This window comes from Haliotis cracherodii, unplaced genomic scaffold (genome assembly GCF_022045235.1).
Source record: "Haliotis cracherodii isolate W230 unplaced genomic scaffold, xgHalCrac1.p SCAF_4, whole genome shotgun sequence".
Lineage (NCBI taxonomy): Eukaryota > Metazoa > Mollusca > Gastropoda > Lepetellida > Haliotidae > Haliotis > Haliotis cracherodii.
This window is the reverse complement of record NW_027266297.1, coordinates 68,665,310-68,692,140: the sequence shown is the minus strand read 5'-3', so window position 1 is coordinate 68,692,140 and position 26,831 is coordinate 68,665,310. Positions and strand designations below refer to the sequence as shown.

At 42.8% G+C, this 26,831-nt stretch overlaps 1 protein-coding gene across 1 annotated transcript; it reads left to right on the top strand.

Annotated features, from left to right (window-relative positions):
• The first annotated feature begins 775 nt into the window (after window positions 1-775).
• On the top strand, window positions 776-10,790 carry LOC139479189 (regucalcin-like). Its single transcript, XM_071262019.1, has 6 exons — window positions 776-860; window positions 1,291-1,493; window positions 2,291-2,473; window positions 4,508-4,708; window positions 7,845-7,997; window positions 9,884-10,790. The coding sequence occupies exons 2-6, from the start codon at window positions 1,331-1,333 to the stop codon at window positions 10,093-10,095; spliced, it is 912 nt and encodes a 303-aa protein (XP_071118120.1). The 5' UTR covers window positions 776-860; window positions 1,291-1,330; the 3' UTR covers window positions 10,096-10,790.
• The last annotated feature ends 16,041 nt before the right edge of the window (window positions 10,791-26,831 follow it).

Below are 26,831 nucleotides of genomic sequence, written 5' to 3'. Positions count from 1 at the left end.
TTTCATAGAAAACCTTTTTCCTTGAGACTGTTAACTTGAACTTGATACTTATACAAAATCCCACACACACACACACACACACACACACACTCCACACCCACACACCCCCAACACCCCACCCACCCCCACAAAAACACAAAGTTAACTACGGCCTTGCCTCCCCAAGTACTTATCAGCACCAGTATATGGTGTTTTTGTAAAGAGATGGCCATGTACGGGGGCTCTTCGATCAGCCGACAGATCCCCTTTGAAGTTCCGGGTTAAAATTGTTTTTTCAGCAACCAATGCTTGTCCCAAGAGGCGACAGACGGGATCGAGTGGTCGGGCTCGCTGACTTGGTGGATGCATGTCGTCGTATTCCAATTGAGCAGATCGATGCTCATGATGTTAAGCATTGGATTGTCCTGCACAGGATCTATTATTTACAGACCGCCATCATGTGGCTGGAATATTGATGGGTGAAGCGTTAACCAACAAACAAACAAACACACAAACACATTCGTGATAGAAGACAACGATGAGATTATCATAAGATACGGTAAAATAAGTGCAGCTGTGCCCATCTCGTGGATGACATACTGTTTCAACAAACGTAGCATTGTTCGAGATTATCTAATCACACTGGTGGGCAGAGAACTGTTGCCATGCATAACACTGCAAGCATGTCCCATATATGACTGTGTGGCCTTCACTCCAACATGATAACGGCACATGGTACAAACGCAAATGACATACGTTTATAGTATGATCTGTGTTATCATTCTCAGGGCCAAGGGCTTAGACCAGGGTAGCGTTTGACAAGTGAAAGCACCGAGCACGCCATCAGCGTCAAGGACAAATCCGACATTTTGACGTGCTAGGTGAGTATGCTGCATGTTACAGCTTCAATGTGCAAGTTTAGAGACATTTTACACTGATTTTAACCTGCCTTTGTTATGAATCCGTGAACGAGTGAGTTTGGTTCAATGCCACTTTGAACAGTATAAAAATCAGTTAAATTTCGGTCACGGTAATTATATCACGCTGTAGCTTGTCGACCGAAGCGACTATAGGATCAGGTAGTCAGGCTCGTTGACTGAATGTGTCTGGAATACTGCTGCATGAGACGGAATTCAACAAACAAACGAACACACGCACAGGAGATCCATAGGGTTTGTAGAATGATCTGTCCATGTCAAATTTAAGCTGTTATGCATCGATCATAGAAACATACATTTGTATGTTCACCATAATGTTACTATCAGTATCTGACGCCCTATGTTATGAGATCACCAGTGGTTCACTTTGCAGGTAAACAAGGAAGTGCTTCTGTACGTCTGACCGACCCAGGATGTCCTACAAGGTTGAAACGGTTCTAAAGGACGCTGCGTCCACCATCGGCGAAAGTCCCCACTGGGACGACGCCACGCAGACGTTGCTCTACGTTGATATTCTCAAGGGAGACGTTCACAGATACGACCCCGTCACTGGCAAAGTCGACTTCATCCATCTAGGTGAGGCGGTACAGCTGATAGATACATCACACGTATTCTCAAGAAGCCTCGAAAACTACATCTATACATTAACATAGGAATATCAACATTAAACAGTATCAGTCATACATAAACAGAGCAATATCGATATTAAACCGTATCAGCCATACATTAACAGAGCAATATCGACATTAAACCGTATCAGACATACATTAACAGAGCAATATCGACATTAAACCGTATCAGTCATACATTAACAGAGCAATGTCGACATAAAACAGTATCAGTCATACATTAACAGAGCAATATCGACATTAAACAGTATCCGTCATACATAAACAGAGTATCAACATTGAACAGTATCACATTGCCATAAAATGCCACAGCACTACAACACTACCAACCACACATACAAAACAATGTCTGCCTGTCTCTCTCATACACATAGACCCTCAACCACCCAACCCCACACCCCCACACCCCCACACCCCACACCCCCACGAGAGAAAGTACAACATATTAAAAACACACACACACACACACACACACACACACACACACACACACGCACACACGCACGCACGCGCGCGCACGCACACACACACACACACACACACACACACACACACACACGCACACGCACACGCACACACACACACTTTCTCGTCATCATTACCCATAGTATTAACCCTTGTTATTCCAACGCCTGTATATATCTGTACTTGTCGAACGTTAGAAATGATTCAAATACAAAAATATTAATTCTTGGCTTAAATACATATTTAGTAACTGTTTTGTATGAATTCCTCTTGTTTCAGTCGGCGATAATGTGGGGTTCGTTGTTCCTCGTGGCAAGGGGGGACTAGTTGCAGGGCTCGGCCAGGCGTTTGTATCAGTGGACTGGGAGACGAAGGCGGTGACTAAACTGGCGGAGGTAGATCCTGGAACAAACAACAAGCTGAACGACGGGAAGTGTGACGCTAGAGGGAGGCTGTGGGCAGGTCAGTGGATCCTGATCAGTAGAGTAGATCAGGCCTACTCTCGCGATTGTTATACACAGACCTCAAACATGGGCTGCATAGTTTTTGTCTGTCTGATGGGGGCCGTATCTTCTTATGTACGTACCGCCTCCGTCCCCTCGTGGATATTGTGTCAGCTCGCAGGGGTAAGGTCGGCAAGATGTTAACACATGGTACTTGTTTTTACCCTGCCTGGTTCTCGGCATTAAAGGGATAAAACAAAGACTGGTCGGCTCGGAATCAGTATATTTTGTCTGATTCGGGTATTCATGTTTAAACTGCGGAATGGTTTCTCAGTGGGCCAGCAGTATAAAACCGGCATTAGTCAGGAAAATTAGGACCGCGCGCGCACACACACACGCACACACACATAGACAGACAGACAGACAGACACACATGCACACACACACACACACACACACACACGCCTCTATAAATGTGCACTTATCTTGAGCGCGACGTTAAACGTCACTAAACCTCACCCCACCTCATGGATGTATAATGTGTTCATATCCATATATGGGGGGCACGGGTGGCCTAGTCGTCTAAGGCGCCGCGATTCGCTGTGCAGAGTTGCGTCCCTTGGGCACGCCAGAAACCTATGATTGTGGGTTCAAATCCTGGTTTGCCCCGATTACGTTTCTAGGTTTGTCAGCACCATACCCTTGCTCGTGGGTTTCACCGAAGTGGTAAACGTCTGAGACCTGCACCACTTCGGGCTTTCCTCCCACATTAAGCTGACACGCCGTGATATAACTGGAATATTGTTAAAAGCGGCGTTAAACTCAACTCACTCACTCACTCACTCATATCCATATATGGCTGAACTATTGTTGATGTTAAGTATTAACACTCCCACCCAGCCACGCCGGCGGGGCCCTCATAATGCTGTGAAGAACGTACAGAAGTACTGATGACTTTAGGGCGGTCGGGTAGCCTAGTGGTTAAAGCGTTCGCTCGTCACGCAGAAGACCCGGGTTCGATTCCCGACATGGGTACAATGTGTGAAGCCCATTTCTGGTGTCCCCCGCCGTGATATTGCTGGAATATTGCTAAAAGCGGCGTAAAACCATACTCACTCACTCACTCACTCACTCACTCACTCACTCACTCACTCACTCACTCACTCACTCACTCACTCACTCACTCACTCACTCACTCACTCACTCACTCACTCACTCACTCACTCACTCACTCACTCACTCACTCACTCACTCACTCACTCACTCACTCACTCACTCACTCACTCACTCACTCACTCACTCACTCACTCACTCACTCACTCACTCACTCACTCACTCACTCACTCACTCACTCACTCACTCACTCACTCACTCACTCACTCACTCACTCACTCACTCACTCACTCACTCACTCACTCACTCACTCACTCACTCACTCACTCACTCACTCACTCACTCACTCACTCACTCACTCACTCACTCACTCACTCACTCACTCACTCACTCACTCACTCACTCACTCACTCACTCACTCACTCACTCACTCACTCACTCACTCACTCACTCACTCACTCACTCACTCACTCACTCACTCACTCACTCACTCACTCACTCACTCACTCACTCACTCACTCACTCACTCACTCACTCACTCACTCACTCACTCACTCACTCACTCACTCACTCACTCACTCACTCACTCACTCACTCACTCACTCACTCACTCACTCACTCACTCACTCACTCACTCACTCACTCACTCACTCACTCACTCACTCACTCACTCACTCACTCACTCACTCACTCACTCACTCACTCACTCACTCACTCACTCACTCACTCACTCACTCACTCACTCACTCACTCACTCACTCACTCACTCACTCACTCACTCACTCACTCACTCACTGATGACTTTAGGTGGCACCCCTAGATTCAATAGATGGGTTGACACTAAGTTATTCAATGTCAAAGTGGGTCCCCGAGATTGGCCATAGAGTTTCTACTATCCTGAGGAAAGGATGTTTTATGAATGTGGTATCTATCGCTTCAGGTACAATCGACAGACAGCTGGCGCCCAGCAAGGGTAAGCTGTACTGCATGGACACTGACGGATGTGTCACCAAGAAGGACGAGAACCTGACCATTTCTAACGGCATGGCGTGGTCCCCGGACAACAAGACCATGTACTTCATCGACACAACGCCTCGCGAAGTATACGCTTACGACTACGACATCGACACGGGAAACATATGTGAGTATCGCGAAATCCAAATATATATACGGGCAGTCAAAATATGGACAAACGGTATACATCATTAACACGACAATAATACCGTCTTTTAGTGAGTGAGTATGGTTTTACGCCGCTTTTAGCAATATTCCAGCAATATCACGTCTGGGGACACCAGAAATGGGCTTCAAACATTGTACCCATGTCGGGAATCGAACCCGGGTCGTCGGCATGACGAGCGAACGCTTTAACCACTAGGCTACCCGACCGCCCCCCATAACGTTTTTTAACGTCAATTGGTATCTTGCGGGCAGGGGATCGAACTCCCGACCCTCCGATCTCCGGGCAGACGCTCTATCCATCAGACCAGGGAGGTGGTCTATTACTATGTATGGTCACCGTGTGTCACATATACATTCCGTGCATTGGTACTAAGACATGTGCACAAATATCACATTTCAGACACATCACACACACAGGACATCGATCACGGTATAAAACACCTGACACCGTCATCATTGCATAACTCATGCTACACGCTGTGACACAGGACACGCTGCACGGCAAGAAAACGTGCAACCAGGATGTACACGACTTGACCCTCATTCTCTGTCAATAAGCGTCGAGATGTCACCTTGACATTTGTAACTGTTGGCTGAAATAGGTATGAGGATCACTTGACAATGCTCCTTAGCCTGTCCTTTGTTACAAGATCATCTTACTGACACAGGCAATAAAGGTAACATCCTACTGTCACAGGCAATATAGGTAACATCATACTGACACAAGCAATAAAGGTAACATCATACTGACACAGGCAATATAGGTAACATCATACTCACACAGGCGATATAGGTAACATCATACTGTCACAAGCAATATAGGTAATATCATACTGACACAAGCAATATAGGTAACATCATACTGACACAAGCAATACAGGTAACATCATACTGACACAGGCAATATAGGTAACATCATACTGACACAAGCAATAAAGGTAACATCATACTGACACAAGTAATAGAGGTAACATCATACTCACACAGGCGATATAGGTAACATCATACTGACACAGGCAATAAAGGTAACATCATACTGACACAAGCAATATAGTTAACATCATACTGACACAAGCAATATAGTTAACATCATACTGACACAAGCAATGAAGGTAACATCATACTGACACAAGCAATGAAGGTAACATCATACTGACACAGGCAGTAAAGGTAACATCATACCAACACAAGCAATGAAGGTAACATCATACTGACACAAGCAATATAGTTAGCATCATACTGACACAAGCAATATAGTTAACATCATACTGACACAAGCAATGAAGGTAATATCATACTGACACAAGCAATAGAGGTAACATCATACTGACACAGGCAATATAGGTAACATCATACTGACACAAGCAATGAAGGTAACATCATACTGACACAAGCATTAAAGGTAACATCATACTGGCATAGGCAATATAGGTAACATCATACTGACACAATCAATGAAGGTAACATCATACTGACACAAGCAATAAAGGTAACATCATACTGACACAAGCAATGAAGGTAACATCATACTGACACAAGCAATATAGTTAACATCATACTGACACATGCAATGAAGGTAACATCATACTGACACAACCATTGAAGGTAACATCCTACTGACACAGGCAATAAAGGTAATATCATACTGACACAAGCAATAGAGGTAACATCATACTCACACAGGCAATATAGGTAACATCATACTGACACAGGCAATAAAGGTAACATCATACTGACACAAGCAATATAGTTAACATCATACTGACACATGCAATGAAGGTAACATCCTACTGACACAAGCAATGAAGGTAATATCATACTCACACAAGCAATAGAGGTAACATCATACTCACACAGGCAATATAGGTAACATCATACTGACACAGGCAATAAAGGTAACATCATACTGACACAAGCAATATAGTTAACATCATACCGACACAGCCATTAAAGGTAACATCATACTGACACAAGCAATAAAGGTAATATCATACTAACACAAGCAATAAAGGTAACATCATGTCACAGGCAATATAGGTGACATCCTACTAACACAGGCAATATAAGTAATATCATACTGACACAGGCAATAAAGGTAACATCATACTGACACAGGCAATATAGGTGACATCATACTGACACAAGCAATACAGGTGACATCATACTGACACAGGCAATATAGGTAACATCATACTGACATACGCAAACAGGTAACATCATACTGACACAAGCAATATAGGTAACATCATACTGACACAGGCAATATAGGTAACATCATACTGACACAAGCAATACAGGTAACATCATACTGACACAGGCAATATAGGTAACATCATACTGACACAGGCAATATAGGTAACATCATACTGACATAAGCAATACAGGTAACATCCTACTGACACAGGCGATATAGGTAACATCATACTGACATAAGCAATACAGGTAACATCATACTGACATAAGCAATACAGGTAACATCATACTGACACAGGCAATATAGGTAACATCATACTGACACAGGCAATATAGGTAACATCATACCGACACAGGCAATACAGGTTACATCATACTGACACAGGCAATATAGGTAACATCCTACTGTCACAGTGCAATATAGGTAACATCATACTGACACAGGCAATATAGGTAACATCATACGGAAACAGGCAATAAAGGTTACATCATACGGACATAGGCAATATAGGTAACATCCTACTGTCACAGGACAATATAGTAAATATCCTACTGTCATAGGACAATATAGTAAATATCCTACTGTCATAGGGCAATGTAGGTAATATCCTACTGTCATAGGGCAATGTAGGTAATATCCTACTGTCATAGGACAATATAGTAAATATCCTACTGTCATAGGGCAATGTAGGTAATATCCTACCATCGCAGGGCAATATAGGCAACACATCCGAATAAACGCCAGTGACACGTCAATATCAGTACAACGAGACTCTGGAGGTCTCTCAAATATATTTTAAATAAATACAATGATTATGAAGATAAATACATGTATGGTAATGGCGATGACTCGTAATGTACTAAGACCAGTGGTTTTAGTCAATGCATGGTCTGTATTTCAGCCAGTCGTCGAGTTGTGGTTAATTTCAAAGACATCCCCGAACTGAGCGGCGAGAACGTCATAGGCCCTGACGGCATGACGACTGACACCGACGGAAACCTGTGGGTGGCCTGCCTAAATGGCGGATGTGTGGCTAAAATTGAGCCAAATTCAGGTGAGCTACATTAGCGACTGACTTTGAAAAACACTCGGTGACTGAGTGGCTGAGATCGCTGACTTTGTGGGCTGACGGTTAAGGCCTTAGGGGTGTGGGTTCGAATCCCGGATTGTTACTGGCACTTGTGTTTTACTAAGAAAGTGTCATCCAAAATATAAGATTTGTTACATTTGACCACTTTCTGAAAGAACTACGGTCATGGGAGCCTTGTCAATGTACACATGTCAGAGGGGTACACAATGTACGTGATCTTGACTACCAGTTGTCGGACTTCCGTTTCGCGGAAGCCTCGGTGGCTGAGTGGGTAAGGTCGCTGACTTTGTGTGCTGGCAAGTAGGTGCCTCACACAGAGAGTGTGGGTTCGAATCTCGGATGGGGCTTGTACTTTACTGACAAAGTGTAATCCCAAATAAATATTTGTAACAATGGAAGAATTAGGGAATTACGTCATGTATCTTTCCATTTCAGTTTTACACAAGTCAATTATGTCAAAATATGTACGTATAGAATACATTCTGTTTTACGAATGGGGCTAGGCCACCTGTGGAGATAATAGTGTCGAATTTGCTGAAACGCTATGAGCCTTACTATGATGGACTGCGTTGATGGACGCGCTATATTTCAACATAATCCCCTCCATGGTCAACACGATCAACGGCCAACGATGCTAGAGATCCCACTGATGTGAGGTTTCTGCCTGGTGGTGTTAAACGTCCTCCACAGTCCAAATGACGTCATCATTTGCCTAATGCTTGTCAGACCTTCGAAGGGGGGTGGGGGTGGGGGTGGTAGGGAGGGGGGATGACAGGTAGAGGTCTTTGAGGATCCCAGAAAACCGAAACCATCACTTTGTAAGCAGGTGGGACAGACTTTGCCTGCTTTGGAGGGTAAGACCTTAGATGTTTCCACTGATTTGACTGCTGTTCACTCTCAGGCTGATTGTGGTATACCCAAGATATATCCATGGTTACAACTCGCTCAACGGAATGAGCAGAATCTGCTTAAGACGGGCGTAAAATCTCACGAGAGATGATTAACCTGGAATCAGAAGCCCTGGAACCCGCGTGCTGAAACCGTAGGATGTTCTCAACTCTCTCATGTGAGATGTCTATTGTGTTGGCTATGTGGCGTGTGGTGAGTCGTCGATCACCCATACTCCCTTCATGTATTTTATCATCATTTTCCCCGGTGGTATGAGGTCAAGGTCTTCCTGATTTTGGATCATCTTCGAGGCTCTCTCTTCCCCGCGTGAACTCCCTGCCCACCTCTTGACAGTGGCAAAGGAAGGAGCGTCATCCCTTAAAGTTGCCACCTCTCTGCATTGATATATGTTGGAGTTACTTGGAGTTCAGTTCTGGATACTTGATGACAGCAAGTTTTGTCTGTTTTAATCAACACAGAATACCTAGTCACTTTGATGCCTTCAGACATATGGTCCCTGGTTGTGTATTTGGTTCAAATGGACAGTATTGTATTGTACATTCAAACTGTACTGGGGGCAGTGGGTACCCTAGTGGTTAAAGCGCTCGCTCGTCACGCCGAATACCCGGGTTCGATTACCGACATGGGTACAATGTGTGAAGCCCATTTCTGGTGTCCCCCAACCGTGATATTGCTGAAATATTGTTAAAAGCAGCGTAAAACCATACTCACTCACTCACTCACTCACTCACTCAAACTGTACTGTGATGCTATACCTCTTTCAAAGTTAGGCTCACAACTGTTCAGCCACCCTCGTATTTTGAAAACATGATAGGATGAAAAAATTATCATCGGAACGAAACATACTTTAGTATTTATTATTTATATGTTTTGTAAGGAGGAGAATCATATTTCTTTATCCTATGGTGAACTTAAGCTGTACAATGGTATTTGTTCTTCAGGAAAGCTGTTGCAGAAAGTGGACATACCCGACGCAACTAGAATCACCTCTGTGTGCTGGGGCGGAAAGAACCATGACGAGCTCTATGTCACAAGCCTTAAAATGCATCCTACAAGCGCCAGATTTCCACTGATCGACTCCCAGGATGGTTCGTTGTTCAGAGTTACCGGCCTTGGAACACGTGGTGCACCTGCTGAAGTGTTTCGCGGATGAAACGTTCAGAGGATGCCTGTCCACCAATCTTCCGAGATGGTGAAATAAACAGTAAAAGTTTCCAGCCATTTCCCGTAGATCTGTAGTGTTACGTATACAGAGTTAATCAGATGCAGCTGCAATATGTGTTAAATAACCATTGGATGACAAGAGTCAATACTATACTTCCGTTGGGGTCAAATATGTCATCAGGTTCTATCTGTGTACTTATACCTGGTGCAGTAGTATCTAGCGATAGTTCTCGGTAACCTTTGGGAATACATATATAAACGAAACATAGATCAAGATCAAGATCAAGATTCTTTATTCAGTATTTTGAGCCATGTGGCCTAGAGTACAATTACAATTACAATAATTGCTGCGTCACGTGATATCTGGAAAATAAATACAAGTAGTCTTATTTCACATTAAATACATGTTTAAGTATAAGGCCAAAGCCTTTACAATGTTGCTATTTTTGGAGTTGAGTAGATTACATAAACTGTGATTATCATGATGGACATTGGATAACCAAGGCAAATAGTGGTTTCTGACAGAAGAATAGTTTGAACATATAAACAAAACATGAAATTCATCCTCTAATTGCCTCCCTTTACAGTGGGTACATAGATATAGACTCAAGTCTTCATTTGTATGTTTTGACTTTCATAGCATGTAAACGAAACATAGACACAGTATCATACAATAACGGAGTAGCTGTGCTTTATATAAATTTCAATAAACATATATGTATCTCTTCGACTTTAAGGTCGTCCTTCACAATTTTCACGTGCCCTGTTTCTGCACGGCGCACAATTGGGATATTTGCGTGTTCGTTTGAAGCATGATACTCACACACGGTTTTTTGGCTATCAGGAGCCCATTTCTTGTGTCCCCCGCCGATATATTGCTGGAATATTGCTAAAAGCGGCGTAAAACCATAGTAACTCACTCACTCATTAGCTATCAAGTGTTCATACAAAACTGTTTTGTTAGACCGTGAATAACGCTTACGGAATGCCACGGCTTGCTGAAAATCAACGTCTGTGAGGTGTGGGTGTCCCGCAGACAGGAATGGCGCACAACAAAGTTGCCAGATATTTTTATGTTCATCGAAACACAATCTCTTTGAACACGTTATGTACAACTGAGCAACACTTATGACTTGCCACGGGTCTGTCGTCGACATGGAACGTCACGTCAACAAGTGGACCATATTCGGTTGGTGCACCTACGAAATCGATACCAAACTGCCACGTTAACAGCTCTCATAATTCCTAGGTTGAGACCAATTAGTGGCAGAACCGTACACAACCAGTTGAGAGAGCTCAACATCCGGGGCCGGCGTCCCCCGATACGCCCAATTTCGCTTCCACGTCACCATCAGGCACGTATAGCTTGGTGCAGAGAACTAGATCTTAGGTTCAGAAGAATGGGTCAGTATACTATTCAAAGGTGAGTCCAGGTTTCATCTTGATGACTCTGATGGTCGCTTCTCCAGACCTCTCCACATAGACCATGTCTGGGATGAGATAGACCCACGCATACGACAGGATCACAATCAGTCGGTTAAGTTAACTCAGGTGCCTCGTCTGTATCAACGCAAATAGTGGCCACACCCGATATTGACATTGTTAGCCATTCCCTTTAAGGGCGTGTCCCTCTGCCTTCTGTTACCAGGTATGGACTTTGTCAAAGAATTCGTTATGATAAAACATTGATCAGACGACTGACCAAATATCATGATCTTATTTTCTATAACAATACATTTACACCTCTTCATATGAAGCACTGTTACTTTTTTCCCTTAGTATACAAAGACAATACAGTAGTGTGCTGTAAAAATATATTCACCCATATCGGGCTCTGCACACATATGTACATTCCTCTTAGTAATTCTGTTGGCCATTTGACATCTTTGGATTGTCATTGTGAGAATATACTTGAACCTTAATCACATTGGGAAGAATTATACTTATCATTACGAATTGCTGAAATCATTTATTAATCATCGGCGGGTAGCTGCATATTTTCAACGGCTGCAGAGATAAACTTGCTTAACAATATACAATTACTGCTTTAAATAAACAAAACAGTATTAATAACATGCCTGGATTACCACAATCTCATTAAAATCGGATACAAGTTCTCGCTACCGATGAGGACACCTTATTACAGGTTACGTCAGAACGACCTTTCGCGAACTTTGCCCGACCAATGAAATTACTAACAGGAAGTCTTAAGCATTGTTGCACTAGTTTCAAATTGGCAAGTTCCATTCCAGACTATGCTTTAAAATGTATTTGAATGTTAAACTTTATAGAGGTTGATGATTAGAAAACATATTCCGCTAACAATGTAACATAACAATAGGAATATTTCCTTTTTCAAGTACGTGTTTGAATCGTTATCTATCGTGTAGTTGTCCGAATTTCGATCATGAACGTTAATACTACCTAATTTCGTTTATCCGACATACTCGTTTATCCGCCATAATCATATGTAACCAAGAAATGTCGGATTAACGGGACTTGGCCCTAACCCTAACCCTAACACTGTACAATGCTTGAATTATATATATGAATGTATGTTATGAGACCCATATGGGCCAAGAAATAACAACTCATATACGCATACAGTGAAATATCGTAAAATCGGCCTCCTGTAACTACATATGTTGTAAAGACGACGTGAATTATATCGACACTAAGACGAATATTGACAATAAGATTAAGTTAGACACTATGATTAATATAGACACTATGACTAATATCGACACTTTGACTAATATCGACACTTTGACTAATATCGACACTTTGACATATATTGACACTTTGACTGATATCGACCCTTTGACTAATATCGACACTTTGACTATTAGTAATATCGACACTTTGAGTGATATCGACACTTTGACTAATATCGACACTTTGACTAATATCGACACTTTGACTAATATCGACACTATGACAAAGATCCCTATCGACACAGAGACTAATATCGACACTAGGACCATGGACTCTAAGACTAATATCGACACTAAGACTAAGACTAATATCGACACTCTGCTCGACTCTAACTACGGCCCAGATGATATGCTTAATTTCCGATGATGTCGTGTAAACAAGGTAGGACTGTTCATATTTTATATATTTCAAAACTGTAACGAAAAAACATCGTCCTACTATCTGAAGATGGCAAATATAAAATTGTCTGCATGGTGAAGCCTATTTCATATTATACGATCGTACAACAACTCTTAAAAAATGTTGCTCTATGTGTGCTTTTGCACGGACGTTTTCCTGTCTCAAGTGACCTTGATAAAACCCTTGTAAGTTACTGACACCAGTGTAATGCAATAGCCGGATGAGCTGGCGGGAATGCGGGCGATATGCTCTCTGAGGTGTGTTTACGTTAATGCTTATAGATACAGGTCAGGACAAACCGCAGTTTCAGCAAGTTTTAATAAGGGCATATAAACAACACGGAATTTGTCTTATATGGGCGTCTATGAAGTGGTTAAACCCAGCAATAACTGGTTGCCCTGACAACAAACTCCAGGGACGCTGTCTCAGGTTCAGTGAACTGAACTGAACCTTTCAAAGCCCATAGCGGTATGGTAAGCGTATAAAGATATATATGTCTTCTTTAATAAATAATGACATATTTTGTTTCCACGAAAATTGTCTGATCAGGACATGCTTACCCTTTTCGCGAACATCTGGTTTCAACACTGATTTTCAGTGATCCATTTATATACTTGTCATCATTTGTTTCCGCAGATGTTCAATACTGACTAGTCTCAGTTGTTGGTGTATTTACACACATTCACGTGTACAAACAGAATTCCTATCAAACTCTATATTTATGTACACAGAATATACACGACGTTTTAACAACAGACTATCATACACTATATTTATGTACACAGCACATACACGACATTGTAACAACTGACTATCATACCACATGGTCATGTACACAGAATATACACGACGTTTTAACAACTGACTATCATACCACATGGTCATGAACACAGCATATACACAACGTTTAACAACTGAATATCATACCACATGGTCATGTACACAGAATATACACGACGTTTTAACAACAGACTATTTGAAACACCATGAAGTCAACAGTACCCGAAAAGATATAAATGTGGTGCGCTGTAGCTCACCTGGATATGTAGCTAACAAAGAGAGTCACGTATACAGATATGCTATCAGCATTGATATGCACATGTTTTCTACATACATACTGAGGACTAAGGAAACATACTAAAATCCTAATGATTTGAACAAATAGTTTCACGATAAAGAGAAACATGCAGGCAAAGTTATGCCTCCTCAGACTGGCAATTTCAAATGAAAGATGTTTACAGAGCCAAGTATGCATTTTGAGAGAATTTAAGAGCAAGGTCGAATCAAGGTAACATAACAAATAATGCGAAAAATGGAACACGTGAGTTGAGTCTCACTACTGACTTAAAGGGGTACAGTTCGCGACCTGTGCTGCGCAATTCGTAAGCGCATTTGTCACTTTTATTGACAGTATATATAAGGGCGTATGGTCACATTGATCAACAAAATGAAATACAGTTTTGGAAATTATAAGGAAATGTAGGTATCTTTGTGGGGAGCATCGGTAATGGTGACGAAGTTTTGATAAGTCACTTGCTTGGTAATTGTGCTATTTTCGTTAACACTATTTTGACTTGCAACACAACGTAAATATTTCTCCTGAGCATTGCCAATACCCTTTTTATTACGCTGAGCAATGGCTTTAAGTCGATTTTTCATTAAGGCTTCTAGGAGGCCATGATGAAAGGCATACTTGAAATCTTAAACGAATTGAGTTGCCATGGGTCGTTGGAACAAGCCTGTGAAATGTCAGCTTCACTGCATTAGTGGTTTCCGGGGAGAGGATGTTTACAAAGAAATGCATTGTGGGAGAATTGAAGAGCACTGTCCAAACGCGAAGGTCAAATAGAGATCAAAACGTACTATTTTTACAAGCAATGGAACGTATGTGCTGTGTCCGACATCTAACTGAACATGCACTAATTAATGTACTGGCCACAAATCTTGAATAAAACTTGACTTGTCCTCATTTGTGGGAAGAAGCATGTGAAGTTTCATCGTCATTAGTCTGAGGAGATGTCTACGACAGATAAACATTTTTGTTCCGTATCTTCCAGTATCTTGCTGGCAGCCATATTTGATTTCCAAATAGAGATACCTCTAACGAACTTCGACCTACATACACTCACGAACAAAAGACACTACACGAAGCAAGATATGACGATCAGTTGAGACATGATAGTTGCAATTGCCAAATTCCTCATTTTGCATGATCATAAATTATTCAATGGTAAGTTAAATGAAGCCTATTAGGGCACAATCCTGTAGGTTGGGTAAGTTGTCCAGTATTCGATCATTCAAGAATACATCTAGTAAACCGTTTAATGTCGAGCGTTCCCACCACGGGCATGAATGCAGGCTCCAACTCGACGGCGAGCGGAGTACACCACACGTCGAATGACTTGAAGTAGACTGCGGCCCCTAACAATGACGCCACTGACATCCTCAATGCAGCAACACTCCCCGTCGACGGTGAATACGAACTTTACGATCAGGACTTACGAGCCTCAATCGACTTTCGTCTGAAAAGAATACCCGTTCCCAGTTGCATGCACGCGTGTGTGTGTGTGTGTGTGTGTGTGGCTGCTTGTACTAGTCCGGATTGATGCCGATTTATAGTGCTAGCTCACTGAGATACCATGCCGCAGTTTAACATGAATACCCCACTCAGACACGGTATACTGACTCCGAGCCGACCAGTCCTTGTTTAAGCTCCTTAATGCCGAGCGCCAGACAGGGAAACAACAAGTACCATCTTTTAACGTCTTTTGGTATGACGCGGTCGGGGATCGAACCGGGCGCTCTCCGGGCGGACGCTCTACCACTAGACCACGGAGGCGGTCTGTTTTCTTAAAGATTTAAAAGAGCGTCATGTTGTATGATCAAGGCTACACCATTCAAGGTCTAGTTGATAATAGCGATTCGTGTTCAATAACTAGATTGTCCTGTCTAGATTACAGACCGCCGTCATGTAGCTGGAATATTGCTGAGTGCGGCGTTAAACAACAAACACACAAATAAACTCACTTGAGATCAAATGTTCACTGAAAGGGATCCTTACACTCATTCCCTAACAATAAGCAATGACCTTCACCTTTCACGTGACGTTGGGTTGTCCATGTGGTCGTATATTCATTCCTGGGCACGCGCAAGTTACACCGTAACAACCTACAACAATATGCAAATGAAAACTTGACACGAAGACATTCTTTCTGTCTGCACAACACCGACGAGGCTGACACCTGTCACTCCAGCAGCAGGTAGGACATTATTGGTACGTCTTAGGACATTATGTTTGCTTATACACACGATAGGTATCATTGTCTTAAGATAATGGAAGGTGGGTGAGTGACTGCAACGACAGGCTGCTGGGATAGCCGCATGAACAGTGTCCGCACTCATGTCCAATCGTACTGTGTTCGTTGAATCATTAAGAAGATGGCGTAGGAGCAGTCATTAGTAGTAACGCATATTGTTCAGTTCGTCGTGACTCAGGTGAGGTGAAATGGGGTTTAACGTCGCGTCCAAGATTATTGCACTTATATAGCGATGTGCATGTACGTGTGTGTGTTTGTGTGGCTGCTTGTACTGATGCCGATTTATAGTGCTAGCTCACTGAGATACCATGCGGCAGTTTAACATGAATACCCCACTCAGACACGGTATACTGACTCCGAGCCGACCAGTCCTTTTTAGCCCCTTAATGCCGAGCGCCAGACAGGGTAACAACAAGTACAATCGTTTAACGTCTTTTGATTTGACGCGGTCGGGGATCGAACCCCGGACCTTCCGATCTCCAGGCGGACGCTCTACCACTAGAACACGGAGGCGGTCTCTCGTGACTAAGACTAGATTTGTTCAGTGCTTAGTGACGAATATTACTTTTTGATTGACGTTCTAGAAGTTGTAAAGTAAATAAGAAGATAACAACGACATGGATAACAACTTCTGGTTTGTTGCATTTAGTGACGTTTCGATGTAGATTCTTACAACGTTATCAGTCTGGGGTGACGACAACCAAGTGGTGAGATGGTATATACCTGCTTGCCACAAGCAACAGGTAATGGATAACTACGTTAGTGCAGTGTGACGTGACAAAGACTGCGTTAGTTCAGTGTGGCGTGACAAAGACTGCGTTAATGCAGTGTGACGTGACAAAGACTGCGTTAATGCAGTGTGACGTGACAAAGACTGCGTTAGTTCAGTGTGACGTGACAAAGACTGCGTTAGTGCAGTTTGACGTGACAAAGACTGCGTTAATGCAGTGTGACGTGACAAAGACGGCGTTAGTGCAGTGTGACGTGACAAAGACTGCGTTAGTTCAGTGCGGCGTGACAAAGACTGCGTTAGTGCAGTACGGCGTGACAACGACTGCGTTAATGCAGTTTGACGTGACAAAGACTGTGTTAGTGCAGTGCGGCGTGACAAAGACTGCGTTAGTGCAGTGCGGTGTGACAAAGACGGCGTTAATGCAGTGTGACGTGACAAAGACTGCGTTAGTGCAGTGCGGTGTGACAAAGACTGCGTTAGTGCAGTGTGACGTGACAAAGACTGCGTTAGTGCAGTGCGGCGTGACAAAGACTGCGTTAGTGCAGTGTGACGTGACAAAGACTGCGTTAGTGCAGTGCGACGTGACAAAGACTGCGTTAGTGCAGTGCGGCGTGACAAAGACTGCGTTAGTGCAGTGTGACGTGACAAAGACTGCGTTAGTGCAGTGCGGCGTGACAAAGACTGCGTTAATGCAGTGCGGCGTGACAAAGACTGCGTTAGTGCAGTGCGGTGTGACAAAGACTGCGTTAGTGCAGTGCGGCGTGACAAAGACTGCGTTAATGCAGTGCGGCGTGACAAAGACTGTGTTAGTGCAGTGTGACGTGACAAAGACTGCGTTAGTTCAGTGCGTCGTGACAAAGACTGCGTTAATGCAGTTTGACGTGACAAAGACTGCGTTAGTGCAGTGCGGCGTGACAAAGACTGCGTTAGTGCAGTGCGGCGTGACAAAGACTGCGTTAGTTAAGTGTGACGTGACAAAGACGGTTAGTTAAGTGGGTCGTAACAAAGACTGCTCGCGTTCTTGTATTTGGAAGTTAAAATTAAGAATTGAAGCATGATACTGACACACGGTTTTTTGGCTATCAGGAGCCCATTTCTTGTGTCCCCCGCCGATATATTGCTGGAATATTGCTAAAAGCGGCGTAAAACCATAGTAACTCACTCACTCATTAGCTATCAAGTGTTCATACAAAACTGTTTTGTTAGACCGTGAATAACGCTTACGGAATGCCACGGCTTGCTGAAAATCAACGTCTGTGAGGTGTGGGTGTCCCGCAGACAGGAATGGCGCACAACAAAGTTGCCAGATATTTTTATGTTCATCGAAACACAATCTCTTTGAACACGTTATGTACAACTGAGCAACACTTATGACTTGCCACGGGTCTGTCGTCGACATGGAACGTCACGTCAACAAGTGGACCATATTCGGTTGGTGCACCTACGAAATCGATACCAAACTGCCACGTTAACAGCTCTCATAATTCCTAGGTTGAGACCAATTAGTGGCAGAACCGTACACAACCAGTTGAGAGAGCTCAACATCCGGGGCCGGCGTCCCCCGATACGCCCAATTTCGCTTCCACGTCACCATCAGGCACGTATAACTTGGTGCAGAGAACTAGATCTTAGGTTCAGAAGAATGGGTCAGTATACTATTCAAAGGTGAGTCCAGGTTTCATCTTGATGACTCTGATGGTCGCTTCTCCAGACCTCTCCACATAGACCATGTCTGGGATGAGATAGACCCACGCATACGACAGGATCACAATCAGTCGGTTAAGTTAACTCAGGTGCCTCGTCTGTATCAACGCAAATAGTGGCCACACCCGATATTGACATTGTTAGCCATTCCCTTTAAGGGCGTGTCCCTCTGCCTTCTGTTACCAGGTATGGACTTTGTCAAAGAATTCGTTATGATAAAACATTGATCAGACGACTGACCAAATATCATGATCTTATTTTCTATAACAATACATTTACACCTCTTCATATGAAGCACTGTTACTTTTTTCCCTTAGTATACAAAGACAATACAGTAGTGTGCTGTAAAAATATATTCACCCATATCGGGCTCTGCACACATATGTACATTCCTCTTAGTAATTCTGTTTGACATCTTTGGATTGTCATTGTGAGAATATACTTGAACCTTAATCACATTGGGAAGAATTATACTTATCATTACGAATTGCTGAAATCACTTATTAATCATCGGCGGGTAGCTGCATATTTTCAACGGCTGCAGAGATAAACTTGCTTAACAATATACAATTACTGCTTTAAATAAACAAAACAGTATTAATCACATGCCTGGATTACCACAATCTCATTAAAATCGGATACAAGTTCTCGCTACCGATGAGGACACCTTATTACAGGTTACGTCAGAACGACCTTTCGCGAACTTTGCCCGACCAATGAAATTACTAACAGGAAGTCTTAAGCATTGTTGCACTAGTTTCAAATTGGCGAGTTCCATTCCAGACTATGCTTTAAAATGTATTTGAATGTTAAACTTTATAGAGGTTGATGATTAGAAAACATATTCCGCTAACAATGTAACATAACAATAGGAATATTTCCTTTTTCAAGTACGTGTTTGAATCGTTATCTATCGTGTAGTTGTCCGAATTTCGATCATGAACGTTAATACTACCTAATTTCGTTTATCCGACATACTCGTTTATCCGCCATAATCATATGTAACCAAGAAATGTCGGATTAACGGGACTTGGCCCTAACCCTAACCCTAACACTGTACAATGCTTGAATTATATATATGAATGTATGTTATGAGACCCATATGGGCCAAGAAATAACAACTCATATACGCATACAGTGAAATATCGTAAAATCGGCCTCCTGTAACTACATATGTTGTAAAGACGACGTGAATTATATCGACACTAAGACGAATATTGACAATAAGATTAAGTTAGACACTATGATTAATATAGACACTATGACTAATATCGACACTTTGACTAATATCGACACTTTGACTAATATCGACACTTTGACATATATTGACACTTTGACTGATATCGACCCTTTGACTAATATCGACACTTTGACTATTAGTAATATCGACACTTTGAGTGATATCGACACTTTGACTAATATCGACACTTTGACTAATATCGACACTTTGACTAATATCGACACTATGACAAAGATCCCTATCGACACAGAGACTAATATCGACACTAGGACCATGGACTCTAAGACTAATATCGACACTAAGACTAAGACTAATATCGACACTCTGCTCGACTCTAACTACGGCCCAGATGATATGCTTAATTTCCGATGATGTCGTGTAAACAAGGTAGGACTGTTCATATTTTATATATTTCAAAACTGTAACGAAAAAACATCGTCCTACTATCTGAAGATGGCAAATATAAAATTGTCTGCATGGTGAAGCCTATTTCATATTATACGATCGTACAACAACTCTTAAAAAATGTTGCTCTATGTGTGCTTTTGCACGGACGTTTTCCTGTCTCAAGTGACCTTGATAAAACCCTTGTAAGTTACTGACACCAGTGTAATGCAATAGCCGGATGAGCTGGCGGGAATGCGGGCGATATGCTCTCTGAGGTGTGTTTACGTTAATGCTTATAGATACAGGTCAGGACAAACCGCAGTTTCAGCAAGTTTTAATAAGGGCATATAAACAACACGGAATTTGTCTTATATGGGCGTCTATGAAGTGGTTAAACCCAGCAATAACTGGTTGCCCTGACAACAAACTCCAGGGACGCTGTCTCAGGTTCAGTGAACTGAACTGAACCTTTCAAAGCCCATAGCGGTATGGTAAGCGTATAAAGATATATATGTCTTCTTTAATAAATAATGACATATTTTGTTTCCACGAAAATTGTCTGATCAGGACATGCTTACCCTTTTCGCGAACATCTGGTTTCAACACTGATTTTCAGTGATCCATTTATATACTTGTCATCATTTGTTTCCGCAGATGTTCAATACTGACTAGTCTCAGTTGTTGGTGTATTTACACACATTCACGTGTACAAACAGAATTCCTATCAAACTCTATATTTATGTACACAGAATATACACGACGTTTTAACAACAGACTATCATACACTATATTTATGTACACAGCACATACACGACATTGTAACAACTGACTATCATACCACATGGTCATGTACACAGAATATACACGACGTTTTAACAACTGACTATCATACCACATGGTCATGAACACAGCATATACACAACGTTTAACAACTGAATATCATACCACATGGTCATGTACACAGAATATACACGACGTTTTAACAACAGACTATTTGAAACACCATGAAGTCAACAGTACCCGAAAAGATATAAATGTGGTGCGCTGTAGCTCACCTGGATATGTAGCTAACAAAGAGAGTCACGTATACAGATATGCTATCAGCATTGATATGCACATGTTTTCTACATACATACTGAGGACTAAGGAAACATACTAAAATCCTAATGATTTGAACAAATAGTTTCACGATAAAGAGAAACATGCAGGCAAAGTTATGCCTCCTCAGACTGGCAATTTCAAATGAAAGATGTTTACAGAGCCAAGTATGCATTTTGAGAGAATTTAAGAGCAAGGTCGAATCAAGGTAACATAACAAATAATGCGAAAAATGGAACACGTGAGTTGAGTCTCACTACTGACTTAAAGGGGTACAGTTCGCGACCTGTGCTGCGCAATTCGTAAGCGCATTTGTCACTTTTATTGACAGTATATATAAGGGCGTATGGTCACATTGATCAACAAAATGAAATACAGTTTTGGAAATTATAAGGAAATGTAGGTATCTTTGTGGGGAGCATCGGTAATGGTGACGAAGTTTTGATAAGTCACTTGCTTGGTAATTGTGCTATTTTCGTTAACACTATTTTGACTTGCAACACAACGTAAATATTTCTCCTGAGCATTGCCAACACCCTTTTTATTACGCTGAGCAATGGCTTTAAGTCGGTTTTTCATTAAGGCTTCTAGGAGGCCATGATGAAAGGCATACTTGAAATCTTAAACGAATTGAGTTGCCATGGGTCGTTGGAACAAGCCTGTGAAATATCAGCTTCACTGCATTAGTGGTTTCCGGGGAGAGGATGTTTACAAAGAAATGCATTGTGGGAGAATTGAAGAGCACTGTCCAAACGCGAAGGTCAAATAGAGATCAAAACGTACTATTTTTACAAGCAATGGAACGTATGTGCTGTGTCCGACATCTAACTGAACATGCACTAATTAATGTACTGGCCACAAATCTTGAATAAAACTTGACTTGTCCTCATTTGTGGGAAGAAGCATGTGAAGTTTCATCGTCATTAGTCTGAGGAGATGTCTACGACAGATAAACATTTTTGTTCCGTATCTTCCAGTATCTTGCTGGCAGCCATATTTGATTTCCAAATAGAGATACCTCTAACGAACTTCGACCTACATACACTCACGAACAAAAGACACTACACGAAGCAAGATATGACGATCAGTTGAGACATGATAGTTGCAATTGCCAAATTCCTCATTTTGCATGATCATAAATTATTCAATGGTAAGTTAAATGAAGCCTATTAGGGCACAATCCTGTAGGTTGGGTAAGTTGTCCAGTATTCGATCATTCAAGAATACATCTAGTAAACCGTTTAATGTCGAGCGTTCCCACCACGGGCATGAATGCAGGCTCCAACTCGACGGCGAGCGGAGTACACCACACGTCGAATGACTTGAAGTAGACTGCGGCCCCTAACAATGACGCCACTGACATCCTCAATGCAGCAACACTCCCCGTCGACGGTGAATACGAACTTTACGATCAGGACTTACGAGCCTCAATCGACTTTCGTCTGAAAAGAATACCCGTTCCCAGTTGCATGCACGCGTGTGTGTGTGTGTGTGTGTGTGTGGCTGCTTGTACTAGTCCGGATTGATGCCGATTTATAGTGCTAGCTCACTGAGATACCATGCCGCAGTTTAACATGAATACCCCACTCAGACACGGTATACTGACTCCGAGCCGACCAGTCCTTGTTTAAGCTCCTTAATGCCGAGCGCCAGACAGGGAAACAACAAGTACCATCTTTTAACGTCTTTTGGTATGACGCGGTCGGGGATCGAACCGGGCGCTCTCCGGGCGGACGCTCTACCACTAGACCACGGAGGCGGTCTGTTTTCTTAAAGATTTAAAAGAGCGTCATGTTGTATGATCAAGGCTACACCATTCAAGGTCTAGTTGATAATAGCGATTCGTGTTCAATAACTAGATTGTCCTGTCTAGATTACAGACCGCCGTCATGTAGCTGGAATATTGCTGAGTGCGGCGTTAAACAACAAACACACAAATAAACTCACTTGAGATCAAATGTTCACTGAAAGGGATCCTTACACTCATTCCCTAACAATAAGCAATGACCTTCACCTTTCACGTGACGTTGGGTTGTCCATGTGGTCGTATATTCATTCCTGGGCACGCGCAAGTTACACCGTAACAACCTACAACAATATGCAAATGAAAACTTGACACGAAGACATTCTTTCTGTCTGCACAACACCGACGAGGCTGACACCTGTCACTCCAGCAGCAGGTAGGACATTATTGGTACGTCTTAGGACATTATGTTTGCTTATACACACGATAGGTATCATTGTCTTAAGATAATGGAAGGTGGGTGAGTGACTGCAACGACAGGCTGCTGGGATAGCCGCATGAACAGTGTCCGCACTCATGTCCAATCGTACTGTGTTCGTTGAATCATTAAGAAGATGGCGTAGGAGCAGTCATTAGTAGTAACGCATATTGTTCAGTTCGTCGTGACTCAGGTGAGGTGAAATGGGGTTTAACGTCGCGTCCAAGATTATTGCACTTATATAGCGATGTGCATGTACGTGTGTGTGTTTGTGTGGCTGCTTGTACTGATGCCGATTTATAGTGCTAGCTCACTGAGATACCATGCGGCAGTTTAACATGAATACCCCACTCAGACACGGTATACTGACTCCGAGCCGACCAGTCCTTTTTAGCCCCTTAATGCCGAGCGCCAGACAGGGTAACAACAAGTACAATCGTTTAACGTCTTTTGATTTGACGCGGTCGGGGATCGAACCCCGGACCTTCCGATCTCCAGGCGGACGCTCTACCACTAGAACACGGAGGCGGTCTCTCGTGACTAAGACTAGATTTGTTCAGTGCTTAGTGACGAATATTACTTTTTGATTGACGTTCTAGAAGTTGTAAAGTAAATAAGAAGATAACAACGACATGGATAACAACTTCTGGTTTGTTGCATTTAGTGACGTTTCGATGTAGATTCTTACAACGTTATCAGTCTGGGGTGACGACAACCAAGTGGTGAGATGGTATATACCTGCTTGCCACAAGCAACAGGTAATGGATAACTACGTTAGTGCAGTGTGACGTGACAAAGACTGCGTTAGTTCAGTGTGGCGTGACAAAGACTGCGTTAATGCAGTGTGACGTGACAAAGACTGCGTTAATGCAGTGTGACGTGACAAAGACTGCGTTAGTTCAGTGTGACGTGACAAAGACTGCGTTAGTGCAGTTTGACGTGACAAAGACTGCGTTAATGCAGTGTGACGTGACAAAGACGGCGTTAGTGCAGTGTGACGTGACAAAGACTGCGTTAGTTCAGTGCGGCGTGACAAAGACTGCGTTAGTGCAGTACGGCGTGACAACGACTGCGTTAATGCAGTTTGACGTGACAAAGACTGTGTTAGTGCAGTGCGGCGTGACAAAGACTGCGTTAGTGCAGTGCGGTGTGACAAAGACGGCGTTAATGCAGTGTGACGTGACAAAGACTGCGTTAGTGCAGTGCGGTGTGACAAAGACTGCGTTAGTGCAGTGTGACGTGACAAAGACTGCGTTAGTGCAGTGCGGCGTGACAAAGACTGCGTTAGTGCAGTGTGACGTGACAAAGACTGCGTTAGTGCAGTGTGACGTGACAAAGACTGCGTTAGTGCAGTGCGGCGTGACAAAGACTGCGTTAGTGCAGTGTGACGTGACAAAGACTGCGTTAGTGCAGTGCGGCGTGACAAAGACTGCGTTAATGCAGTGCGGCGTGACAAAGACTGCGTTAGTGCAGTGCGGTGTGACAAAGACTGCGTTAGTGCAGTGCGGCGTGACAAAGACTGCGTTAATGCAGTGCGGCGTGACAAAGACTGTGTTAGTGCAGTGTGACGTGACAAAGACTGCGTTAGTTCAGTGCGTCGTGACAAAGACTGCGTTAATGCAGTTTGACGTGACAAAGACTGCGTTAGTGCAGTGCGGCGTGACAAAGACTGCGTTAGTGCAGTGCGGCGTGACAAAGACTGCGTTAGTTTAAGTGTGACGTGACAAAGACGGTTAGTTAAGTGGGTCGTAACAAAGACTGCTCGCGTTCTTGTATTTGGAAGTTAAAATTAAGAATAATAGTTTGAGAATTGAAATACATCAATTTTAAATCTGCTATGTTTTCGTGATATTAATGTACGTTTACCTACGGAACCTTTATCAGACTTTAGTATTATTCGTTAGAGAATCCAGCTGTCTAATTTGCCTGTAAATAAAATAATAAAGCGACAAAGCCCTCGCCATATTCATAACATAAAACCACTATTTATATTCAGACATCTCTATTTACGATTGCGGCCATATCATGAACATGTGTCTGTGAATTACAATCAAATAGTATTGATACAAGGTGATCGAGAAAAGGTGAACGTACCCTGCTCCACCGGTAGCAACCGTCACAAACAAATGCAACAACATGTCAACTGTTCACCTAAAAAATAACTTGGGAACATATGGTCGAAATAGTGAATTGCATCGGACACAAGATGCATGACTGATGCGTCACTGATGCGTCACTGATTGACACAATATGCGTCAGTGATGGACACAATTTGTGTCAGTGATGGACACAAGATGCGTCACTGATGGACACAAGATGCGTCACTGATGGACACAATATGCGTCACTGATGGACACAAGATGCGTCACTGATGGACACAAGATGCGTCACTGATGGACACAATATGCGTCACTGATGGACACAAGATGCGTCTCTGATGCGACACTGATGGACACAAGATGCGTCACTGATGCGTCACTGATGGACAAAATATGCGTCACTGATGGACACAATATGCGTAACTGATTGACACAATATGTGTCACTGATGGACACAATATGCGTAACTGATTGACACAATATGCGTCACTGATGGACACAATATGCGTCACTGATGGACACAATATGCGCCTCTGATGCGACACTGATGGACACAAGATGCGTCACTGATGGACACAATATGCGTCACTGATGGACACAATATGCGTCACTGATGCGTCACTGATGGACACAAGATGCGTCCTCCAAAGTCTATCTCAAAATGTTTTGAAAGATTTACTGAGGCATTGCATGTTTTAACCTTGAAGAAACAACTTTTGAATAAGATTTTCCTTCAAACGTTGTGAACTGTAGACACCATGGATTGAAGCTGCTGGATTGGTAAATCAGTGGAAGAGAATTCTCTATTTAA

Excerpts from the sequence above, each read along its gene's own strand:
- LOC139479189 (XM_071262019.1), top strand. The coding sequence starts at position 1,331 with ATGTCCTACAAGGTTGAAACGGTTCTAAAGGACGCTGCGTCCACCATC. Across the intron at positions 2,474-4,507 it reads TAGAGGGAGGCTGTGGGCAG|GTACAATCGACAGACAGCTG; the intron begins GTCAGTGGATCC and ends CTATCGCTTCAG. Across the intron at positions 4,709-7,844 it reads CATCGACACGGGAAACATAT|CCAGTCGTCGAGTTGTGGTT; the intron begins GTGAGTATCGCG and ends TCTGTATTTCAG.